The sequence below is a fragment of the Entelurus aequoreus genome, linkage group LG20 (assembly GCF_033978785.1).
Source record: "Entelurus aequoreus isolate RoL-2023_Sb linkage group LG20, RoL_Eaeq_v1.1, whole genome shotgun sequence".
NCBI classification, from domain to species: Eukaryota; Metazoa; Chordata; class Actinopteri; order Syngnathiformes; family Syngnathidae; genus Entelurus; species Entelurus aequoreus.
The window spans coordinates 26,070,702-26,090,837 of NC_084750.1; the positions used below are offsets into that span (position 1 = coordinate 26,070,702).

Here is a 20,136-nt window from a genome sequence, read left to right on the forward strand (position 1 = left end):
CTATAAAAATGGGACCCATTACCTCCCTGCTTGGCACTCTGCATCAAGGGTTGGAATTGGGGGTTAAATCACCAAAAATTATTCCCGGGCGCGGCCACCGCTGCTGCCCACTGCTCCCCTCACCTCCCAGGGAGTGATCAAGGGTGATGGGTCAAATGCAGAGAATAATTTTGCCACACCCGTGTGTGAGTGACAATCATTGGTACTTTAACTTTAATTTTAACTTAAATAGTTTCTAAAAGCAAGTATGTTTGGGGGCGTTGTTTTTTAAATAAAAAAATAAATAGGAGCAATTTATAAGGGATGCTCAGAAAATCTATTTGCTCCATGACCTCCAGTTTTGCAAGAATATCGGCTCAGAAAGACAAACAACACATTTGCCCTTTGGCCCTTTAAGTTTTGTTAGTTGAGTTGCAGTTCTTAAAAAAAACCGCGCGGGGGCGACAGACGCGGTGCCCGCAGCAAAAACGAAGCAGACGAAGGCGGAAGTCAAGTGGACTTCGCGACCAAGACAAGTTTCGGAACTTTTCTCTTTCCTCAGTTTTTGGGAGTAAAAAAGTAACACTTTTAAACTCAAAGGAAAAGAAGAGGGATAAAAAAATCACTTTGTCATGACGAAGCCCAGCCGGTGAAGTGTGAACGTCACAAGCGTGAGTCACTTTAGTCTGTTTTTTTCAGGTAAAATGAATGTAATTTTTTTTGGTTAGCGTACTTGCTATTTATTTGAAATGTTTGCGTCACTGAAATAAAATGAGTGTTGCCATGAAAGGAAGAATGTTTAATGTTTGTTCTTGTGGAGCAGGATGTCCTCCTTTCTTGTTTGTTTTGTGTGGCGACCATGTTGTCGCACCTGAAGCGCCCATTAGCAAGACATTTAACTGCAAGTCATGTGTGTTTTTACACAAAAATGTATTATATTTATGTATTTGACCTTTGACCTCCCCCTGACTCCCTTTCCGCAGGTCATGGATGCAGAAAACAGACAGCAATGTAACCATGGCGACACGACGGCACAGGCTTGGCAGCAGGAAGTGCATCTCCCATCATGCCTTGTGAGTGCTTATTAGTCGTTGTTTTTTTTATTTGGTGAAGAAGGAGCTGAGCCGGAAGGTGTTTCAGCTTGTTCTGTCTTCAATGACTATACAAACTGGACGGTTGAGCTTTACCCTACTCACAGGGAACTTTTACTCAGCAGTTCTCATACCACATAACCGGCACACTTCTCCCGGTGCATCACTCTAAATCTTCCGGGTAGGAACAACACACAAACAAGCAATTCCTATTGCTACAGAAGGCAAAGCTCTCAATTTACCGGTCGATCTACGTTCCCATCCTCACCTATGGTCATGAGCTTTGGGTTATGACCGAAAGGACAAGATCATGGGTACAAGCGGCCAAAATGAGTTTCCTCCGCCGGGTGGCGTGTATGTCCCTTAGAGATAGGGTGAGAAGCTCTGCCATCCGGGAGGAACTCAGAGTAAAGCCGCTGCTCCTCCACATCGAGAGGAGCCAGATGAGGTGGTTCGGGCATCTGGTCAGGATGCCACCCGAACGCCTCCCTAGGGAGGGGTTTAGGGCACGTCTGACCGGTAGGAGGCCACGGAGAAGACCCAGGACACGTTGGGAAGACTATCTCTCCCGGCTGGCCTGGGAACGCCTCGGGATCCCCCGGGAAGAACTGGACGAAGTGGCTGGGGAGAGGAAAGTCTGGGTTTCCCTCCTTAGGCTGCTGCCCCCGCGACCCGACCTCCGATAAGCGGAAGAAGATGGATGGATGGATGGAAATTATAATGCCTGTCAGTTAGTGTTGTCCCGATGCCAATATTTTGGTACCGGTACCAAAATTATTTTGATACTTTTCGGTACTTTTCTAAATAAAGGAGACCACAAAAATTTGCATTATCGGCTTTATTTTTAACAAAAAATCTTAGGGTACATTATACATATGTTTCTTATTGCAAGTTTGTCCTTAAATAAAATAGTGAACATACAAGACAACTTGTCTTTTATTAGTAAGTAAGCAAACAAAGACTCCTAATTTAGTCTGCTGACATATGCAGTAACATATTGTGTCATTTTCCATTCTATTATTTTGTCAAAATGATTCAGGACAAGTGGTAGAAAATGAATTATTAATCTACTTGTTCATTTCTTGTTAATATCTGCTTACTTTCTGTTTTAACATGTTCTATCTACACTTCTGTTAAAATGTAATAATTACTTATTCTTCCGTTGTTTGATACTTTACATTAGTTTTGGATGATACCACGAATTTGGGTATCAATCCGATACCACTTGTCCAGGGTGTACACCACCTTCCGCCCGAATGCAGCTGAGATAGGCTCCAGCGACCTCCAGCGACCTCCCGCGACCTCGAAAGGGACATGCGGTACAAAATCAGAATCAGAATCAGAATCGTTTTATTGCCATTGTTTGAGAACGGGTTCACAAACTAGGAATTTTTCTTGGTGCAATCGTGCAACATAAAACACATATGACACATATTTGGTAATAAAAAGAGCTGTAACTGAGCTATCAGATAGACATAGAAGGAATTCAAGGAGCCATAGGGATGATTGATCTGATGTTCAATAGCTCTTCGCGGGTGTAAGAGCACCCGGAAACACAATTTATGCACAAAAACAAACAAAACAGAGCGCACGAGAGCACCGAGGCAGCCTTCATGGATGGATGGATGGATGGAGTCCGATACCAAGTCGTTACAGGATCATACATTGGTCATATTCAAAGTCCTCATGTGTCCTGGGACATATTTCCTGAGTTTATAAACATAATATAAACAAAAACAAAAACGAAAGAAGGTGTTGTGATGGCAAAAAATATCGACGTAATCATAGTAGTATCGACTAGGGGGTGGGCTGGCGGACCGGTACTTTTCAGAGGCGGTATAGTACCGTATATCAGTGGTCCCCAACCACCGGGACCGATTGGTACCGGGCCGCACAAGAAATAAAAAATAAAATAAATAAATAAAAAAAAATAAAAAAAATGTAAAACATTTTTTTAATTAAATCAACATAAAAAACACAATATATACATTATATATCAATATAGATCAATACAGTCTGCAGGGATACAGTCCGTAAGCGCACATGATTGTATTTCTTTATGAAAAAAAAAAATATATTATTATTTTCCGTGGGTCAAATTTTCAAGCGTTGACCGGTCCGCAGCTACAAAAAGGTTGGGGACCACTGCCGTATATGATTCATTAGTATCGCGCTACTATACTAATACCGGTATACCGTACAACCCTAGTGTCAGTACACTTATTGACTTGTGTGAATGTGACATTTTTGCAGCACAAACAACTGGGAGAGTGTACACTTATGCACTCAAAAGCTGAAGTGCACCAAATCCTCGCCAGCTGCTATCTATGTATTTAGTCTCCGCCCGCTCTGACTCAGGTTCTGGACGACAGCGAATCAGAGGATGTCCTCCAGGCTGTGAACCCCAACCATGTGTTTGGTGGCGGCCCATCCTCAGACAGCGACAGCGGCGTTTGTGAGGATCCCGCGGGCCAGAGTCCCGTTGCCACGGTGACGCTGACCCAGCCCTGTGTCTACCGGGTGGTGTATGACCTGAACGAGCCGGAGCAGGCGAGCGCGGACGTCGTCTCCATCGAGCTGGGTGAGGACGATGACGTGTCACTGTTTCTCTGCGGCGCCCCCTGCTGAGAGACGCTAAATCAGAGGTGTCCAAAGTGTAGCCCTTTGGGGCCCGCAGCTAATGTTTTAATGGCTCATTTAAAAAAAAAAAAAAAAAAAAAAAGGAACATAAAAAAGTGAAATAAAAGAGCAAACAGGTGACATGTGAGGAGAAAAAGTTCAGAAATTCCACTTTATAATGTTTTCGAGGAAAATATTGCAAAGTTTGTGTGTTTGGCAAATAAAAAACACATAAAAAGAAAAAAAAACATTTTTTTAAATATACAAATTATTAGATTAATTATTATTATAAATATGGTAAACTAATTATACTATATATTATCTGAAGCAGAGGTGTGGACTCGAGTCACATGACTTGGACTCGAGTCAGACTCGAGTCATGAATTTGATGACTTTAGACTCGACTTGACAAAATGTAAAGAGACTTGCAACTCGACTTAGACTTTAACATCAATGACTTGTGACTTCACTTGGACTTGAGCCTTTTGACTTGACATGACTTGCTACTTTCCCCAAAACCTAAAGCTTAAAAAGTTATTTGGGAGCGCTCCGTAGCTTTCATTTTGTACGTGTCTGTCTATCAGCGTGTGTGCTGCGTGTCAGCGTGTGTGCTCTCAGTACAACAGCCAATCAAATTAGATCTACATTGTTTTCATCCCACAGCATTCATCCAATCAAATTGCAGGACAACCAATGAACAAGAGTTGTCAAACAACGCGCCAGTGAGAAAGATTTATACCAAAGTTGGTTTTGTTCGGGTATAAAAACTACGACTTGGTCAACAAAAAACGAATTGCCGTATGCAAATCACGCAGTTCGAATATTACAGACGGAGACGCAACAACTTCCAACTTTGTTCGACATTTGAAGTTGCACAAAGAAGGGTAAGTTTTGAAGCTAACGTTTATTGGCTAAGTAACGTGACTTTTATTTGCTGTGTAGTTAAATCAGTGAGGCTGCAAACTCACTGCTAACGTTATAACCATAGACATCTTATAAGTAGACGCAGCATGGAGCGCTACTGCCTACAGGCGCAGACGAGACGCGGGGCCGCCATCTTGGAGTGGTGAGCCGCTCCACTCAGTGTAATTCATTTGGCAGGAGCAATGAACTGTCAGCGCATTTAATTCATTTTACCTCACTGAATACCACTCATTTTCACGCGCTTTTTTGTCATACGTGTAGCTATGATAACGGAAACATGTTTTATTATTCATGGTTTGCTTAACAGTAATAAAATATTCTTATATGCTATAAGTGACCAGACGTCCGAGATCAAAACTGGGAATATAAACCCAGAAAAGAGGGAGAAAAAGGGTCAGCTATTTTTAAGTTGAAGAAACAATATGATTAGGTTATATATACATGCGTATATCCTACATAAACAATGTATGAATACATTAGATATCTATATATCTTATAGACTGTATCTCTGTTGCTGCAGCAACAGAGAGTTTATTCTGTCTTGACACTTTGTATTGATATTTTCTATTACATTCTTCCCTTAAATGATCATGTTTACAGTGATTGTTATATATGTATTTTTTATGTATGTCACTTTGGTTAAAAGCGTCTGCCAAATACTTAAACATATATAAACACCTGAAAGTCTTTATACCAGCTAAAACCACCAATCTGTTTCACTGGGTTCAGAATAAAACCAAATGCTGCCTTACCCAATAATGTTAGTATTTGAATATTGTTACTTGAAGACTTATTCCTTGTTACAATTATACTGTCAAGAAAGTATTGTCTTATATTTTGCCTAAAATGAGAATGCATCATAATCAGTGGCGGCTGGTGAATTTTGTTTTAGGTGGGGCTGAAAGTTTGTAAACCAAACCCCTGTAGGGGCGTCATCCTCCCCCAGAAGATTTCTTTGTGATTTTCACATACAAATATTGAAGATCTTTGCTCCTTCTCAACTCTGTGGTAATGTTATTTTCATAAAATACAACCAATAGTACATTAATGTTAAATCTTACTTGTGAAAAGTAATCCCCCGATTCCTATTTTCAACAGTCCGCTCATTTGAGCAGGAAAACGCTGAACACCAGCCCGGCATCTTTGTTTTCTACCTGTCAACTGTCAGTTTAGGGTGCTCTCCGGCTCCTCATCACCACTTCAAGATGCAAATTGCTCGCGTCACAGCAACCAATACGGCGTCTACTTATAAGATGTCTATGGTTATAACGTCATTGCAAACACGGCAATCTGTTGCGTCCACTGCAGTTCGCTACCTTATTCATACTTTTTGTCAAGTGATTTTTTTTAAGCAGGGTTGCATGAGGTACCTATACTTAACGTTACGTTAGTCAATGTTTCAACCACAGTAACGTAACGTTAGACGGCGGTCAGCAGCACCGCATATTTTAGCCACCTACAAAAAGACAAACATAGTCAAATAAAGGTCAGTTAAAATGTATACTATATTAAGAATATGTGTACATATTGCATAGGGCCCTGACATCTAAAAAGTACAACTCTGTTCATTGTTATGTTCATGTATTTGTTATGTTTTTCATGTGTACGCACACATCAACACACATACAGTATGAGATGAGATCAATGAGATAAGGTAAGAACAGAATAGAAACTGCTGTGGAACTAGTTACAATGCAATATGCCACGGAAATACAATGTTAACACTTTTGTACAAATAAGTACAGTTGCACTTGTTTTTGCAAATGTGTTTATTCTGTAAAGGAATGAGTTAAATGTTTAAAATTGTTTACACTATTAAAATGACTGGTTAATAGTGCTATTATGAATTGCAATGTCAGTACTATTTTTTTTCCTGCAATTTCAAATGCACTTGTTTTAATAAATAAATACAACGTTTTAAAAGCATACACAATCTGTGTAAAAATATTAGTCTGTGGTTAAAAGGACTTGAAAGGACTCGAAACTCAAAATGCAGGACTTGTGACTTGACTTGAGACTTTCCAGTCTTGACTTTGGACTTGACTCGGGACTTGCCTGTCTTGACTCGGGACTTGACTCGAGACTTGAGGGCAAAGACTTGAGACTTACTTGTGACTTGCAAAGCAATGACTTGGTCCCACCTCTGATCTGAAGCTATATAGAAATTTAAAGGAGCCATATGTAGGAATCTGGCCAGAAATGGTACTTCAATCACGGTCAAAATTCTGTAGTCCCCTCCCCCTCTCCCTGACTGAGGTTGCCAGATACGAAGCCGAATCCAGCTCGATCGACTGGGCTACTCCAAGCAACTTCAAACTTCCACTGCCTCTTACCTAGGGGTTGAGGTGCTGGGACCATAATAGCTGAATAGACAAGTGTTTTATCAATAACAAATTTCTAACTAAGACATTTTACACAGAAATGTGGCTATTTTCAGGTGGAACTATGTCATGCCTGCGTACAATATCACAACAAAGGGCAATCATATGGTTATTGTCAGTACTATCAGAAAACAAAGACTAAAACAAACTACAACCAACGCTAGGATTGGGTATACTGGTGAAAATAAGTAGAGCATGCTTAGCAGCCTAATGTACGCCCAAAACTAAAGAGGAGACATTTTACCAAGGTATGCCTATAGGCTACTGTTTCAAACATTTCAGATTGCCATATAACTTGGTACATGTAGTCCACAATATGCAAATACGAATGAGGAATTATTTTATGTGATTTGGCTGTCTTCATTGGTTTCACATTGCCATGACAACCGTGCTAATGTTGGAACCCATTTTCTCAGCGTATCAGCATATTGAGAACGAAATAGACACTGACACTACCCATATCCACATAGGTTTTATTTGTGGAAAACATATTTTGCCCTGTCAGTTAGAGGGCACATCGACATACAGGCTAACAGGCATATATTTCCCCCGTTAGCCTATATGTCGATGTGTCATTGACTTATAGGCTATATATAGCATGCTAAGCATTCGTTGCACGAACATACTAGCTTTGTTAGACAAGATCTTTGACTGTATTGGACAATATAGTTTACATATTAAATGTCAATTTCCATTCATTACAAGAAATAAGAAAACGTAAATGCCTTACTTACCTATCAAGGAGGAAATTAGCAAATTTGGGGTCCGATGAAAAAATATTTTCCGCCTTTAATCGTCTCCATCTTTCAAAGGCATCACCGATACAAATCCTCGTTTTGTTCCTGGCTTTGTCATGAATAAGTTGAGAATCGTAACGAGGCTTTTTAGATTTACTACGGTCTGACATATTTTGTAACTTTACCAGTGGCAGTAGCTAGACAAAGGTGGCAGTGCGTAACTGGCAACCTGGATGTGACACACTCACGGACTTTCTCAATGGTCAAACGGTAGAGGGCGGAGCATCGAAATGAAAACAATAACAATATTTCAGGGCTGTTAATCTAATTTTGAAATGAGCATATCCCGGCTGAACTGCTGTTATCAGTTATAGAGGTATTCGAAAAGAACATGATTTATTCATGGATTTTGACATATCAGGGCTATTTAATGCTGACTTGACATGAAACTCTCACATATGGCTCCTTTTAGCGTTGAATGTAAAAAAATAAAACTAAAAAAATAAATTGTCATTGCTCAAAACTAATAATTAATTTAAATCAATGGCGATATGAATGATTGACCTATTTAAGGCTACAGTTACAGTACTTCACATCAAATATTTTATATTTTGTGTTTTTGCCATAAAAAAAAACTGGGTTTTGTCACAAAAATGTGATGTCACAATTTTTTTAAACAACTGCCATCGATCAAAAATAATAATGAATTATAATCAATGTTATGCGTTATTGACATTTTTTAAGGCTCAAATTCCAGTACTTCACCTACATTTTTCCATATTTTGGGTAAAATATTGCATGTTTTGAGTTTTTGCCATTAGAAAAAAATTGGGTTTTGTCTCAAAAATGTTTAACACTTTTTTGAATGGGGCTCTTTTGTATCCAAAATAATTTCAGGGGGATTTTTTTTTTAAACTGTCATTGCTCAAAAATTTTAATGAATTAAAGTCAATGTTGTTATGAATTATTGACGTTTTTAAGGCTAGAATTAATGATAAATGATAAATTACAGTACTTCACGTTAAATATTCCATATTTTGGGATAAAATGTTGCATATTTTGTGTTTTTGCTATAAAATAAACAGGGTTTTGTCACAAAACGTTATGTCACAACATTTTTTAAACACTTTTTTGAGTGTGGTCCTTTTGGATCTCCAGTAAGTTTAGTGTGATGTTTTTAATAAATGATAAATGGGTTATACTTGTATAGCGCTTTTCTACCTTCAAGGTACTCAAAGCGCTTTGACAGTATTTCCACATTCACCCATTCACACACACATTCACACACTGATGGCGGGAGCTGCCATGCAAGGCGCTACCAGCAGCCATCAGGAGCAAGGGTGAAGTGTCTTGCCCAAGGACACAACGGACGTGACTAGGATGGTAGAAGGTGGGGATTGAACCCCAGTAACCAGCAACCCTCCGATTGCTGGCACGGCCACTCTACCAACTTCGCCACGCCACCCCTGAATTATTGATGTTTTTAAGGCTCCAATTACAGTACTTCATGTTAAATATTCCATATTTTGGGATAACATTTTGCATATTTTGTGTTTTTGCTATAAAATAAACAGGGTTTGTCACAAAAACGTTATGTCACAACATTTTTTAAACACTTTTTTGAGTGTGGTCCTTTTGGATCTCCAATAAGTTTAGTGTGATGTTTTTAATAACTGTCATTGCTCAAAATAACAATGATTTAAAAACCAATGTTGCTAAGAATTATTGACATTTTTAGGGATCATATTACTTCACATCAAATATTCCACTTTGAATTTTTTTTTTTGTATATTTTGTGTTTTTGCCATAAAAACAGGGTTTTGACAAAAAGGTCATGAAAGGTAAATTTACAAAAAACAAAAAAACTTTATATCAACAGATAGACCTGAAGTTGATCTAGAGATTTAGGCGTTGAATATAAAACAAATATATATATATATATATATGTGTGTATATATATATATATATATATATATATATATATATATATATATATATATATATATATATATATATATATATATATATATATATATATATATATATATATACACACATATATATATATATGATTTATTTTTAAAACATTTTTATGACTGAAACTCAAAGTTTAAAACATGTATATATTGCATTAGTTTTGAAAATGAAAAATATCAAAATGGTTCTCGCGTGTTTTGATTTTTCAGTGGAAAAAGCCATGATCTAATTGTCTTTGCAGACTTATGGAGCTCGCAGGCTCTGAGGCCCGACGCGTGCGTTGTTGGTGAGATGCCACCGGTCTCCGGTGCCAATGGCCAGCCCACCGTGGACTTGGTAAGAGTGACCAGCCAGGGACTTTTGTGTGTCGCGTATGACACGTGTGCTTTCAGTCCGGCTGGGACTTGCAGCTGACAGAGGAGGAGCAGAAGTTGCTGAGTCAGGAGGGCGTGTCCTTGCCCAGCCAGCTTCCTCTCACCAAGGTCAGACTGCCGGCCAACTACTTGCCGCGCCGCTTACTCCCCCCAGTGACCTTTCACCTCGCTGGCAGGCCGAGGAGCGAATCCTGAAGAAAGTTCGCAGGAAAATCCGCAACAAGCAGTCTGCGCAGGACAGCCGTCGCCGCAGGAAGGACTACATCGACAGCCTGGAGAACAGGTGTGCCTCTCCCCCATGTCAACCAATCACATTCTTTGTTTACACATAAAAAATATGACTTATTTTCAACACTTTATGAAAGAGGCCCTTTTGGATCCCCAAGAATTTTAGTGGGACTTTTTAAATAACTGTCATTGTTCAAAAATAATAATGAATTAAAACCAATGTTGTTATGAATTATTTACATTTTTAAGGCTCCAATTACAGTACTTCACATTAAATATTCCATATTTTGGGGAAAATACTGCATTTTTTGGGTTTTTGCCATAAAGAAACAGGATTTTGTCACAAAAAAAAAAATAAAAAAATAATATATATATATATATATATATATATATATATATAGAATTTTAGTGGAACTTTTTTTTAATAACTGTCATTACTCAAAAATAATAATGAATTAAAAATCAGCTGTGTTATGAATTATTGACATTTTTAAGGCTCCAATTACAGTACTTCACATTAAATATTCTATAGTTTGGGTAAAATATTGCATATTTTGTGTTTTTGCCACAAAGAAAAAGGGTTTTGTCACAAAAATTTTATAATTTATTTTCAACACTATGCCCTTTTGGATACCTAAGCATTTTAGTGGGATTTGTTTTAGTGACTGTCTTTGCTCAAACATAATTATGAATTAAATTAAATGGTGTTAGGAATTATTTAAATTTTTAAAGCTCCAATTACAGTACTTCACATCAAATATTCCATATGTTTGGTAAAATACTGCATATTTTGTGTTTTTTCACGAAGACGTGATGTCACAAAAAAAATCAATTATATTTAACCCTTTTATGAGTGGGTCCCTTTTGGGTCCCCAATAATTTTAGTGGGATTTTTTAAATAACTGTCATTGCTAAAAAATAACAATGAATTGTTATTGTGTATCAATGTGGTTATGAATTATTCACATTTCTAAAGCTCCAATTACAGCACTTCACATTTACTATTTCATATTTTGTGTTTTTGCCATAAAAAACAGGGTTTTGTCACAAAAACGTGATATCACCAAACAAATTTGAACACTTTTATGGGTGGGGCCCTTTTGGATCGCCAATAATTCTAGTGGGATTTTTTTAAATAACTGTTGTTACTCAAAAATAATAATGAATTAAAATCAGTGGTGGTATGAAATATTGACATTTTAGGTCTCTAAATACAGTACTTCAAATCAAATATTGCATAGTTTGTGTTTTTGCCATAAAAAAAATGTGGGTTTATCACATAAATGTCATGTCACTCAAATAAAATGTATAATTTATTTTTGACACTTTTATGAGTGATGCCCTTTTGGATCCCCAAGAACTATAGTGAGATTTTTTTTAATAACTGTCATTGCTCAAAATAATAATGATGGTCTTAATATGGTGTTATGAATTATTCACATAATATATTCCATATTTTGTGTTTTTGCCATAAAAAAGTATGATTTATGTTTAACACTTTTATGAGTGGGGCCCTTTTGGATCCCGAAGAGTAATTATTTTTATGTACATTTTAAGACTCCAATTACAGTACTTCACATTAAATATTTCATATTTTAGGTAAAATATTGGATAATTTGTGTTTTTGCCATTAAGAAACTGGGTTTTCTTTGACAAAAATGGTGTAAAACCTAAACATTTTTATTTTACTTCATATCGACAGAGAGACCTGAAGTTGATCTAGAGCAGAGGTGCCCAAACTTTTGTGTGTGTGTGTGTGTGTGTGTGTGTGCGCGTGTGTGTGCGTGCGTGTGTGTGTCTGTGTGTGCGTGTGCGCGTGCGCGTGCAGGGCAGCAGTGTGCACAGCTCAGAACAAGGAGCTGCAGAAGAAGGCGGAGCAGTTGGAGAAACACAACATGTAAGTAGCAGACACTGGAGCACGTGCACACAGACGGCGTGTAACAAAGTGTACGTGTGTTCAGGTCTCTGCTGAGTCAGCTGCGCCATCTCAAGTCTCTGATCAAACAGACCGCTAGCAAGGCAGCGCAGACCACCACCTGCTTACTAGTGCGTGTGTGTGTGTTTTCTTGTATTTCTACCCTTCTTGAAACATCAACAAGGAAAAGTACCTTCCACATGAGGACCGGTGAACAAGTTAGGACATAAATCATGGTCCCAATACGGAAAACCATTGCATCTAATAGAGAATGTCTCATTTGCGTGATATCTATCAAAATTAGGGTGGTCCCAAAAAGGAGGGATTTTTCAAATTGACTGTGTCAATCAATCAATCAATCAATGTTTATTTATATAGCCCTAAATCACAAGTGTCTCAAAGGGCTGCACAAGCCACAACGACATCCGCGGTACAGAGCCCACATAAGGGCAAGGAAAAATTCACAACCCCAATGGGACGTCGATGTGAATGACTATGAGAAACCTCGGAGAGGACCGCATATGTGGGTGACTCCACCCCTCTAGGGGAGACCGGATGCAATGGACGTCGAGTGGGTCTGACATAATATTGTGAAAGTCCAGTCCATAGTAGATCTAACATAATAGTGAGAGTCCAGTCCATAGTGGGTCAGCAGCGCAGAGATGTCCCCAACCGATGCACAGGCGAGCGGTCCACCCCGGGTCCCGACTGTGTGTCTGTTTTAAAAGTGCTCCCCCTCTGGTCAACATATGAAATAACAAGTGTGTGTAAGAAAATGAAATGCGCCCCTTCTGGCCAAAATTAATGAAAAAATAAAATAAATATGTATAAAGAGACATACTGTAATAACTTAAAGTAAATGATGAAGATTAAAAACCAATTACAAACAAAAAATTCCACAAAAAATAAATTAACTGAAAGCAGTATTTTTCCCACAATGTGTCAACTTTTTTCTGATAAAATTGGGAACAGTTTCTCATATTCTTTCTGTTTCTGTAATATTGCAATATTTTCTCGTAAAATTATTACTTTTTTATGTAAAATTATTACTTTTTAATGCAAAATGGTGACATTTGTCATATACAATTCTGACTGTTATCACAATATTGCCAATTTTTTTGTTGTTCTTGTAAAATAGTGACACCTTTTGAGTAAAATTATGACTTTTGTCATCATTTTGCCAAGTAAAATTCCGAATATTATTATAATATTGCCAAAATGTTTAAGTTTTCTTATAAAATTGTGACTTTTGTCGAGTAAAATTACGACTCTTTTCATAAAATTGCCAAAATGTTAAGCTTTTCTGGTAAAATTGCGACTGTTATTGAGTAAAATTCCAGCTTTTATCATAGTATTGCACAAATGTTCAGTTTTTCTTGTAAAATGTTGACTTCCATTGAATAAAATTAACAACTTTTATTATAATACTGCCAAAATTCCACCTTTTTCTTGTGAAATTCCAACTCATTTTTCACAACAAGCTTTTTTATATTTGCATAGTATGTATTATTAATGTTGTTAATACAAATCTTGATATATCTAGAAAGGGTGGTCCTAAAGAGGTAGACCTTTTTCGGAGGTCTCAAAAAGGTAACAAATACAAGAATGTGTGTGTGTGTCTGTGTCTGTGTGTGTCCTTGTCTGTGTGTGTGTGTGTGTGACATCCGTGTGTTTGTGTGCTCAGATCATCTTTGTGTCGCTAAGTCTGATCCTCCTGCCAAGTTTGAGTCCAATCAGCCGCCGCTCGTTTGCAGACGACGACTACCGGCCCTCCGGAGGTGAGGCCACTTCTTGTCTCGGTACCTCAGCTGCGTCTAACTAGACCTTCTTGCAGTGCTTTCCAGAAACATCCTGACTGACGTTGCTTCCTCACCGCCCAAGTCCGACGAGCCGGTCGCTCTGGATTCCTCGGTTCCGCCTGACCCGTCGGGCCAATCAGGAGCGGAGGTCAACGACCCCGAACAGAACCTTGACCGTGTGGTCCCGCTGAGCGTTCAATCGGGAAACGCTTCCATCGAGACGCCAAGTCACCGCGTCGCCAAATCGCCGCACGCAGATGAGATGTAGTGACTCCGCCCTCGCCAACAGGAACTCCTGATGGTACATGAGACTCCATCCCCTCGCTATTGGCCGACCTGGCGTCCAACCTACAAGCTCGCAGTGATAGTTTTCTTTTGCGCTTACCCCTACTTCCTGTTTCTCCAACATGTCCGTCAACTTTTTAGCCCCGCCTGCTGACCGCTCACTTATAGTTCCTCCTTCCTGTTTTCATGTCACATTCAATCACCAAAGTTCCTTTCGAACACAAGTGTCAACACGTACACGTGTGAGTCATACAACATCGCCACAACAACGCTATAACAGCCAATTTCCCGACAAACGACATGACAAACATGATGAACCAAACAAACACATCACAACAACGTAACACATAGAGGGAAATTACTACCGAAACCCCACATACACACATACATGTTTTTACTCATTTTTCATTTTTATTTAATTCAAATAAAACAAATGTTTTTGCAAGTAAAAATGTTTTTGATCGAAAAAACAATTTGCAAAAAATATTTTTAATTAAAAAAAAAACAATTCGGTTGTATAAAAATTTTTTTCTGCAAGTTAAAAAATGATTCGCAAGTAACAAAAAATATTTTCTACAGGTAAAGAAAAACTATTTTCTACAGGTAAAAAACATTTTTGCAAGTAAAAAAACAATAAGAATGTAAAAAAAAAATGTCTACAATAAATTTTTTTCCCCCGCAAATTAAAAAACAAAAATGTTTCTGCAAGCAAAAAAATTTTCTGAAGTAAAAACTACCGTAATTTCCGGACTATAAGCCGCTACTTTTTCCCCTCGTTCTGGTCCCTGCGGCTTATACAAGGGTGCGGCTTATTTACGGCCTGTTCTTCTCCGACACAGACGAAGAGGATTTCGGTGGTTTTAGTACGCAGGAGGAAGACGATGACACAATGATTAAAGACTGACTTTTCATATACCGGTAGGCTGGTTATTTTGATAACGTACAGGCGAGCACTTTGTATTACTTTGCACCGTTGTATTATTTGTACTCTGCCCGAATGCCGTTCGCCATGTCAAAGATGTGAAAGTTTGATTGAATGATTGAAAGATTTATTGTTAATAAATAGGACGCTTTGCGTTCCCAAACAGTCATCTCTGTCCCGACAATCCCCTCCGTGGTAGCAGGAACCCCTATATACTACGGTAATTACACATCAAAACCCTGCGGCTTATAGTCGGGTGCGGCTTATATATGGAGCAATCTGTATTTTCCCCTAAATTTAGCTGGTGCGGCTTATAGTCCGGAAATTACGGTACTCTTGTTTTTGCAAGTAAAAAAAATATTTGCAAATAAAAATAACTTTTTTTGCAAATAAAAACAACTTTTTGCAAGCAAAAAAACGATTTCAGGTAAATAACTATTTTTTGCAAGCAAAAATATTATTTGCAAGTAAAAAAATATGTAATTATTTTTAAAAAATGATTCGCAAGTATATAAAAATGTTCTTACAAATTAAAATTTTTGGCAGTAATATTCCACCACTTACGATCCACACATTTTCACTCAGCGCACCCGTAATTTGCATTCTACAACCACAGGTGGTGCTGCTGAGTCAATATAAGGCCCTCAGAGCAACTGGCTTTTGCGCATGGGGCCGTCCGCCGAAAATAACCAAAAAAAAGAAGCGGGTAGTAAATTGGCGAACAGACGAGAGGGGAAACAAGTTCAACTTGTAAGTTAACATGTACGTTTCTCCTCTCTTCTGCCCACCATTTTACTCGCCACCCTGCTTCTTCTTCTTTACTTTTGGCGGACGGCACCATGCGCAAATTAAAATTGTTTTTATACTTGCGAATATTTTTTTTTATTAATAGAAGAAAATTGTTTTTATACTTGTGCATTGTTTTTCTACTTGCATTATTTTTTTTTACCTGCGATTTTTTTTTAATAGAAGAAATTAGTATTTTTTTTAATTGAAGATAATTAGTTTTACTCTTGCAAATCGCTTTTTGTTTATTTTTACATGTGAATCGTTTTATTTTAATTGAAGATTTTTCTCTTTTTTTTTTTTTTACTTCTGATTCGTGTTTAACGGAAGGAAATCGTTTTTTTTACTTGTGAATCGTTGGGCGTGAGTAAAATCGTTTTGTGTAGTTTTGTCAGTAATTTTGTCAGTAATTTCACTCTATGATTGGTTGTCCGTCTATCTGTGTCGGCGACTTCTCCAGGATGTACCCGGCCTTCCTCCCGAGTTCAGCTGCAATAGGCTCCAGCCCCCCCTGCGGCCCTCAGAGGGACAAGCGGTAGAAAATGGATGGAATAATGCTACCGTGCCGAACAGAATAGCAAGCGGTGTGAAAGTGAGTGTACCTTCTAGGACCACCAGGTGACGCTCCTTAACTAGCGTCCTTTTCTCAAGTTATCCCAAGCGTCTTAGGCCACGCCTATTTAAATGCACAAGCCCCGCCCCTGATGAAAAAAACATTTCATTTCTAATTGAAAAGACAGGGAACGAGTACAAGTGAGTGATGGTGATATTAATATTTATATGCTAAGCTAAGCTGTTGAATAATTGACCAGCGACCAGCGGCGGGGCGGCGGCGACCCGCAGAGAGGCGGTACCAGACGCATCATTTGACACCTTTTGTAACCTTTGGACGCTATAGACTAGCTGTGTCTTGACATTATGCTTACAGATGATGTCATACATGTCATGTGATCAGTTGCCACGTGACGTATGTATGTGGTACAGCAGGAAGTGAGCGCGATGAAGCTGTCGGGGGAGAAATACGAGCGGGAGTCAAAGTGCCCCATCTATTATTTACTGTTGTTTTCCGTTTTTGGAGTCGCTTTGTTTTCATTCTTTATGATTCTTAACAAGCTGACTTATACACAACAAATTTAAAACAACTTTTCACTTAACTCCGAGCAGCCTGTTGGAGAGCACAACGAGTTTGCTGTGAATGTGTAACCAACAACCAGTTGACGACTGCTCAATTGGCTAAAACTAAACTAATGTATTTTAATTACAAAAATGTATTCGTAACTTCGTGTTTATTTTGGCGCCTCACACAAAATTCAGTGCCAATCATTACTTCCGCCTTCTTCTTGGCACTGATTGGCGCGCGGCATCGTAGTATACCCCGCAGCCATTGGCTGCCGAAACAACACGGAAAGTAACGAGGAGAGACGATGCTCATTTGGAAATGTTTTGGGTAAAAAAGTATCAAATATAAATAAAATATTGTCACGTAAAAATAAAAGTAGACCTTAACGGAATTACAGGTACAAACTAACGAAGTATTGCTCCTTAATACGATACAAGACTAATTAAAATGATTAATTTGTAATCGTCCGCATGTGGCGTCAAATGGGTGTGTAATTAATGGCGAGGTATGAAGACAAAGATATCAATTTAATAATAATATGCACAATGAATTGGAGTGAAAAGAAGCTCATTTCCTGTCATTCCTAATTTTCTCTCCTCCTCCAGCCTCTCATTTCCTCCCCCTGAGTAAAGTGCCGCCCAGGAGCGCACACACCCTCACGCACACGCACACACACCCACGCTCCACACAGTCAGGACTCAACAGCAGGACAGTGAAGAGAGGTGAGAAGCTTTATTTCATTTATCCAATCATGTAGTCATTCATGTAGTCATTCATGTGTTCATCTACCTGTGGTGACCAACCATTAGATGAAGCTAATCCTGGTACATCTTGGACATTTTTGTAATTTTTTTTTTTTTTTTTTTGCAAGAGATTGATGCCAAAGTTGGACACACATGGAATTAATTTATCTCCACTCAAACAACAAGAAATACTTGAAGATTGAGCAGTAAAAAAGTGACTTTTCACCTCTTTTTCTTTCTTAATGAAAAAAAACAACTGTTGGATGCAACTGAGGGACATTTTGAGACAATTCTTTGGCGGGCTTTGCTGTTAGCGATGAGCAAGCTGCTGACAGGGGCCAAAAGTGACTCAATGAAGAAACACTGAGGTAAGATCAAGTTTGTGATTTTTTTTCACTTAACGTTATTGTGACATAATGATATTGTTTTAGCAATGCAAACTTCACTCATGAGCAACATTATTAATATCGCAATCACAAATCACCTTTGACTAATGTCTTTGGAGTGGATCAGGGGTGTCCAAAGTGCAGCCCGGGGGCCATTTACACTACACAGCTAAAGTTTTAAGGGCCTAGGCTCATTCTATAAATATAATTTAAAAATAAAAACATAAAAAAGTGGAATAAAAGAGTGAATAGGTGAAATGTAACAAGAAAAAGTTGCAATGTTGATTCCAATAACACAAAGCTGCCATGCAGGCTGTTTTTTCTTTAAAACTGTCAAAAAATAATAATGAATCAAAATCAATTATTGACCCATTCAAGGCTTTGATTACTTACCATCAAATATTCAACTTTGAAAATGTTTTTGTTTAGGGAGATAATTGCATATTTTGCGTGATTGCCATACAACGTTTCTTTGACAAAAAGGGCATAAAACTAACTAAAGAAATAACCGAAAAAATTAATCTATATAATAGTGTGTACTATTAGTGGGCTTGTTGCGTGTGATCTACTAAGACTGTTGGTACAATTGAAAAGTGGTGCAGAACGCCTGATTTAATTAAGGTTTTTATTTTTTAGGTACTATCCGTGGCATCACCATGAAAAACCTATTTACTGCACAGTATATACTTGTATATATGTGTATATACATATACGTGTATTTATATATGTATATATAGTATATATATTTGTATATATGTATATACAGTATATATGTATATATGTATGTATGTACATATATATATTTATATGTATATATATATATATATATATTTAATGTATGTATATATAATATATGTATATATATAATGTACATATATATGTGTATTTATGTATATGTATGTGTATATATGTATATATACAGTATATAGATGTAAAATTAAGTCATATATATATGTGTGTATATATATATATATATATATATATATATATATATATATATATATATATATATATATATATATATATATATATATATATATACGACTTATTTTAAAATTTTTATGACACTCTTCTGGGTTCCCAGGACCAAACGTGAGGGGAGCCCTAAAGGTTTTAAGAAAAATCTATACTTTGTATTGGTTTTGAAAATGAAAAATATGAAAATGGCCGCCGCATTTTTACATTTTTCAGTGTGGCGCTCAGTGTAAAAATTTTGGACACCCCTGGAGTTGATCCTTAAACAGGACAGAGTGCTCCCGTTACATATAGGATCTCTGACTTGTGTTTTTGATTATTGTGTGCGTGCGTGCGTGCGTGTGTGTGTGTGTGTGCATGACTGATATTCATGTTGTGGGAATGAGTTGACCTCAGAGCAGCTAAATAGTTTTGCTAATGAAAAGCGGACCAATTACCCTTTCTTTGCCTCGTTAGTGAGTGTCACGGTGTCAAAGGTCACTGACGGCATAGGAATACGTCCAGACAATTACAGTCATTGCAATAATTCACAGGAAACCTTGTGTGTCATCACTCAGCGCCGCCATGTTTGGAGCAGCAGGCGGGCCGAGGATGGTGTCGCGCGGCGAGGCTGCTCTGCCGCTGCTGATCCTGGCGCTGCTCGCTCTGCGGGCTGCAGGTGAGCCACATAACGTCACGTTGGCTGTCATCCTGCCGGAGACCAACACGCACTACCCGTGGGCGTGGCCACGCGTGGGGCCCGCCCTGGAGCGGGCGGTCCGGACGGTCAACGCCGACCCCGCCCTGCTCCCCGGCCTCCGCCTGGACTACGTCTTTAAGAACAGCGAGGACACGGACGGCATCTGCTCGGAGGCCATGGCAGCGCTCATGGCCGCGAACCTCAAGCTGGCCTACG

At 38.4% G+C, this 20,136-nt stretch overlaps 2 protein-coding genes across 7 annotated transcripts in view; both read left to right on the plus strand.

Moving 5' to 3' along the window:
• The first annotated feature begins 469 nt into the window (after positions 1-469).
• creb3l4 (cAMP responsive element binding protein 3-like 4) lies at positions 470-15,898 on the plus strand. Of its 2 annotated transcripts, none has more exons than XM_062029789.1 (10): positions 470-678; positions 963-1,052; positions 3,429-3,651; positions 9,950-10,044; positions 10,101-10,190; positions 10,259-10,365; positions 12,139-12,207; positions 12,272-12,356; positions 13,910-14,003; positions 14,060-15,898. In XM_062029789.1, exons 2-10 carry the CDS (start codon positions 966-968, stop codon positions 14,290-14,292), a joined length of 1,083 nt encoding a protein of 360 aa, XP_061885773.1. In that variant the 5' UTR covers positions 470-678; positions 963-965; the 3' UTR covers positions 14,293-15,898. The 2 variants fall into 2 exon arrangements, with proteins under 2 accessions (XP_061885773.1, XP_061885772.1); XM_062029788.1 differs by having other exon boundaries at positions 470-650.
• A 131-nt stretch (positions 15,899-16,029) lies between these two features.
• The window catches only part of npr1b (natriuretic peptide receptor 1b), a 55,568-nt gene continuing 51,461 nt past the window's right edge, over positions 16,030-20,136 (plus strand). Inside the window, exons 1-4 of one of the 5 annotated variants that reach the window (XM_062029792.1) lie at positions 16,967-17,642; positions 17,743-17,859; positions 18,009-18,248; positions 19,799-20,136. The exon at positions 19,799-20,136 is cut by the window's right edge and continues 393 nt beyond it. In XM_062029792.1, the coding sequence (XP_061885776.1) occupies positions 19,806-20,136 (331 nt within the window). In that variant the 5' untranslated portion in view covers positions 16,967-17,642; positions 17,743-17,859; positions 18,009-18,248; positions 19,799-19,805. Of the gene's footprint in view, positions 16,610-16,928; positions 18,249-19,774 lie in introns of those variants that run through there. The other 4 variants (XM_062029790.1, XM_062029791.1, XM_062029794.1 and 1 more) reach the window with 4 other exon arrangements.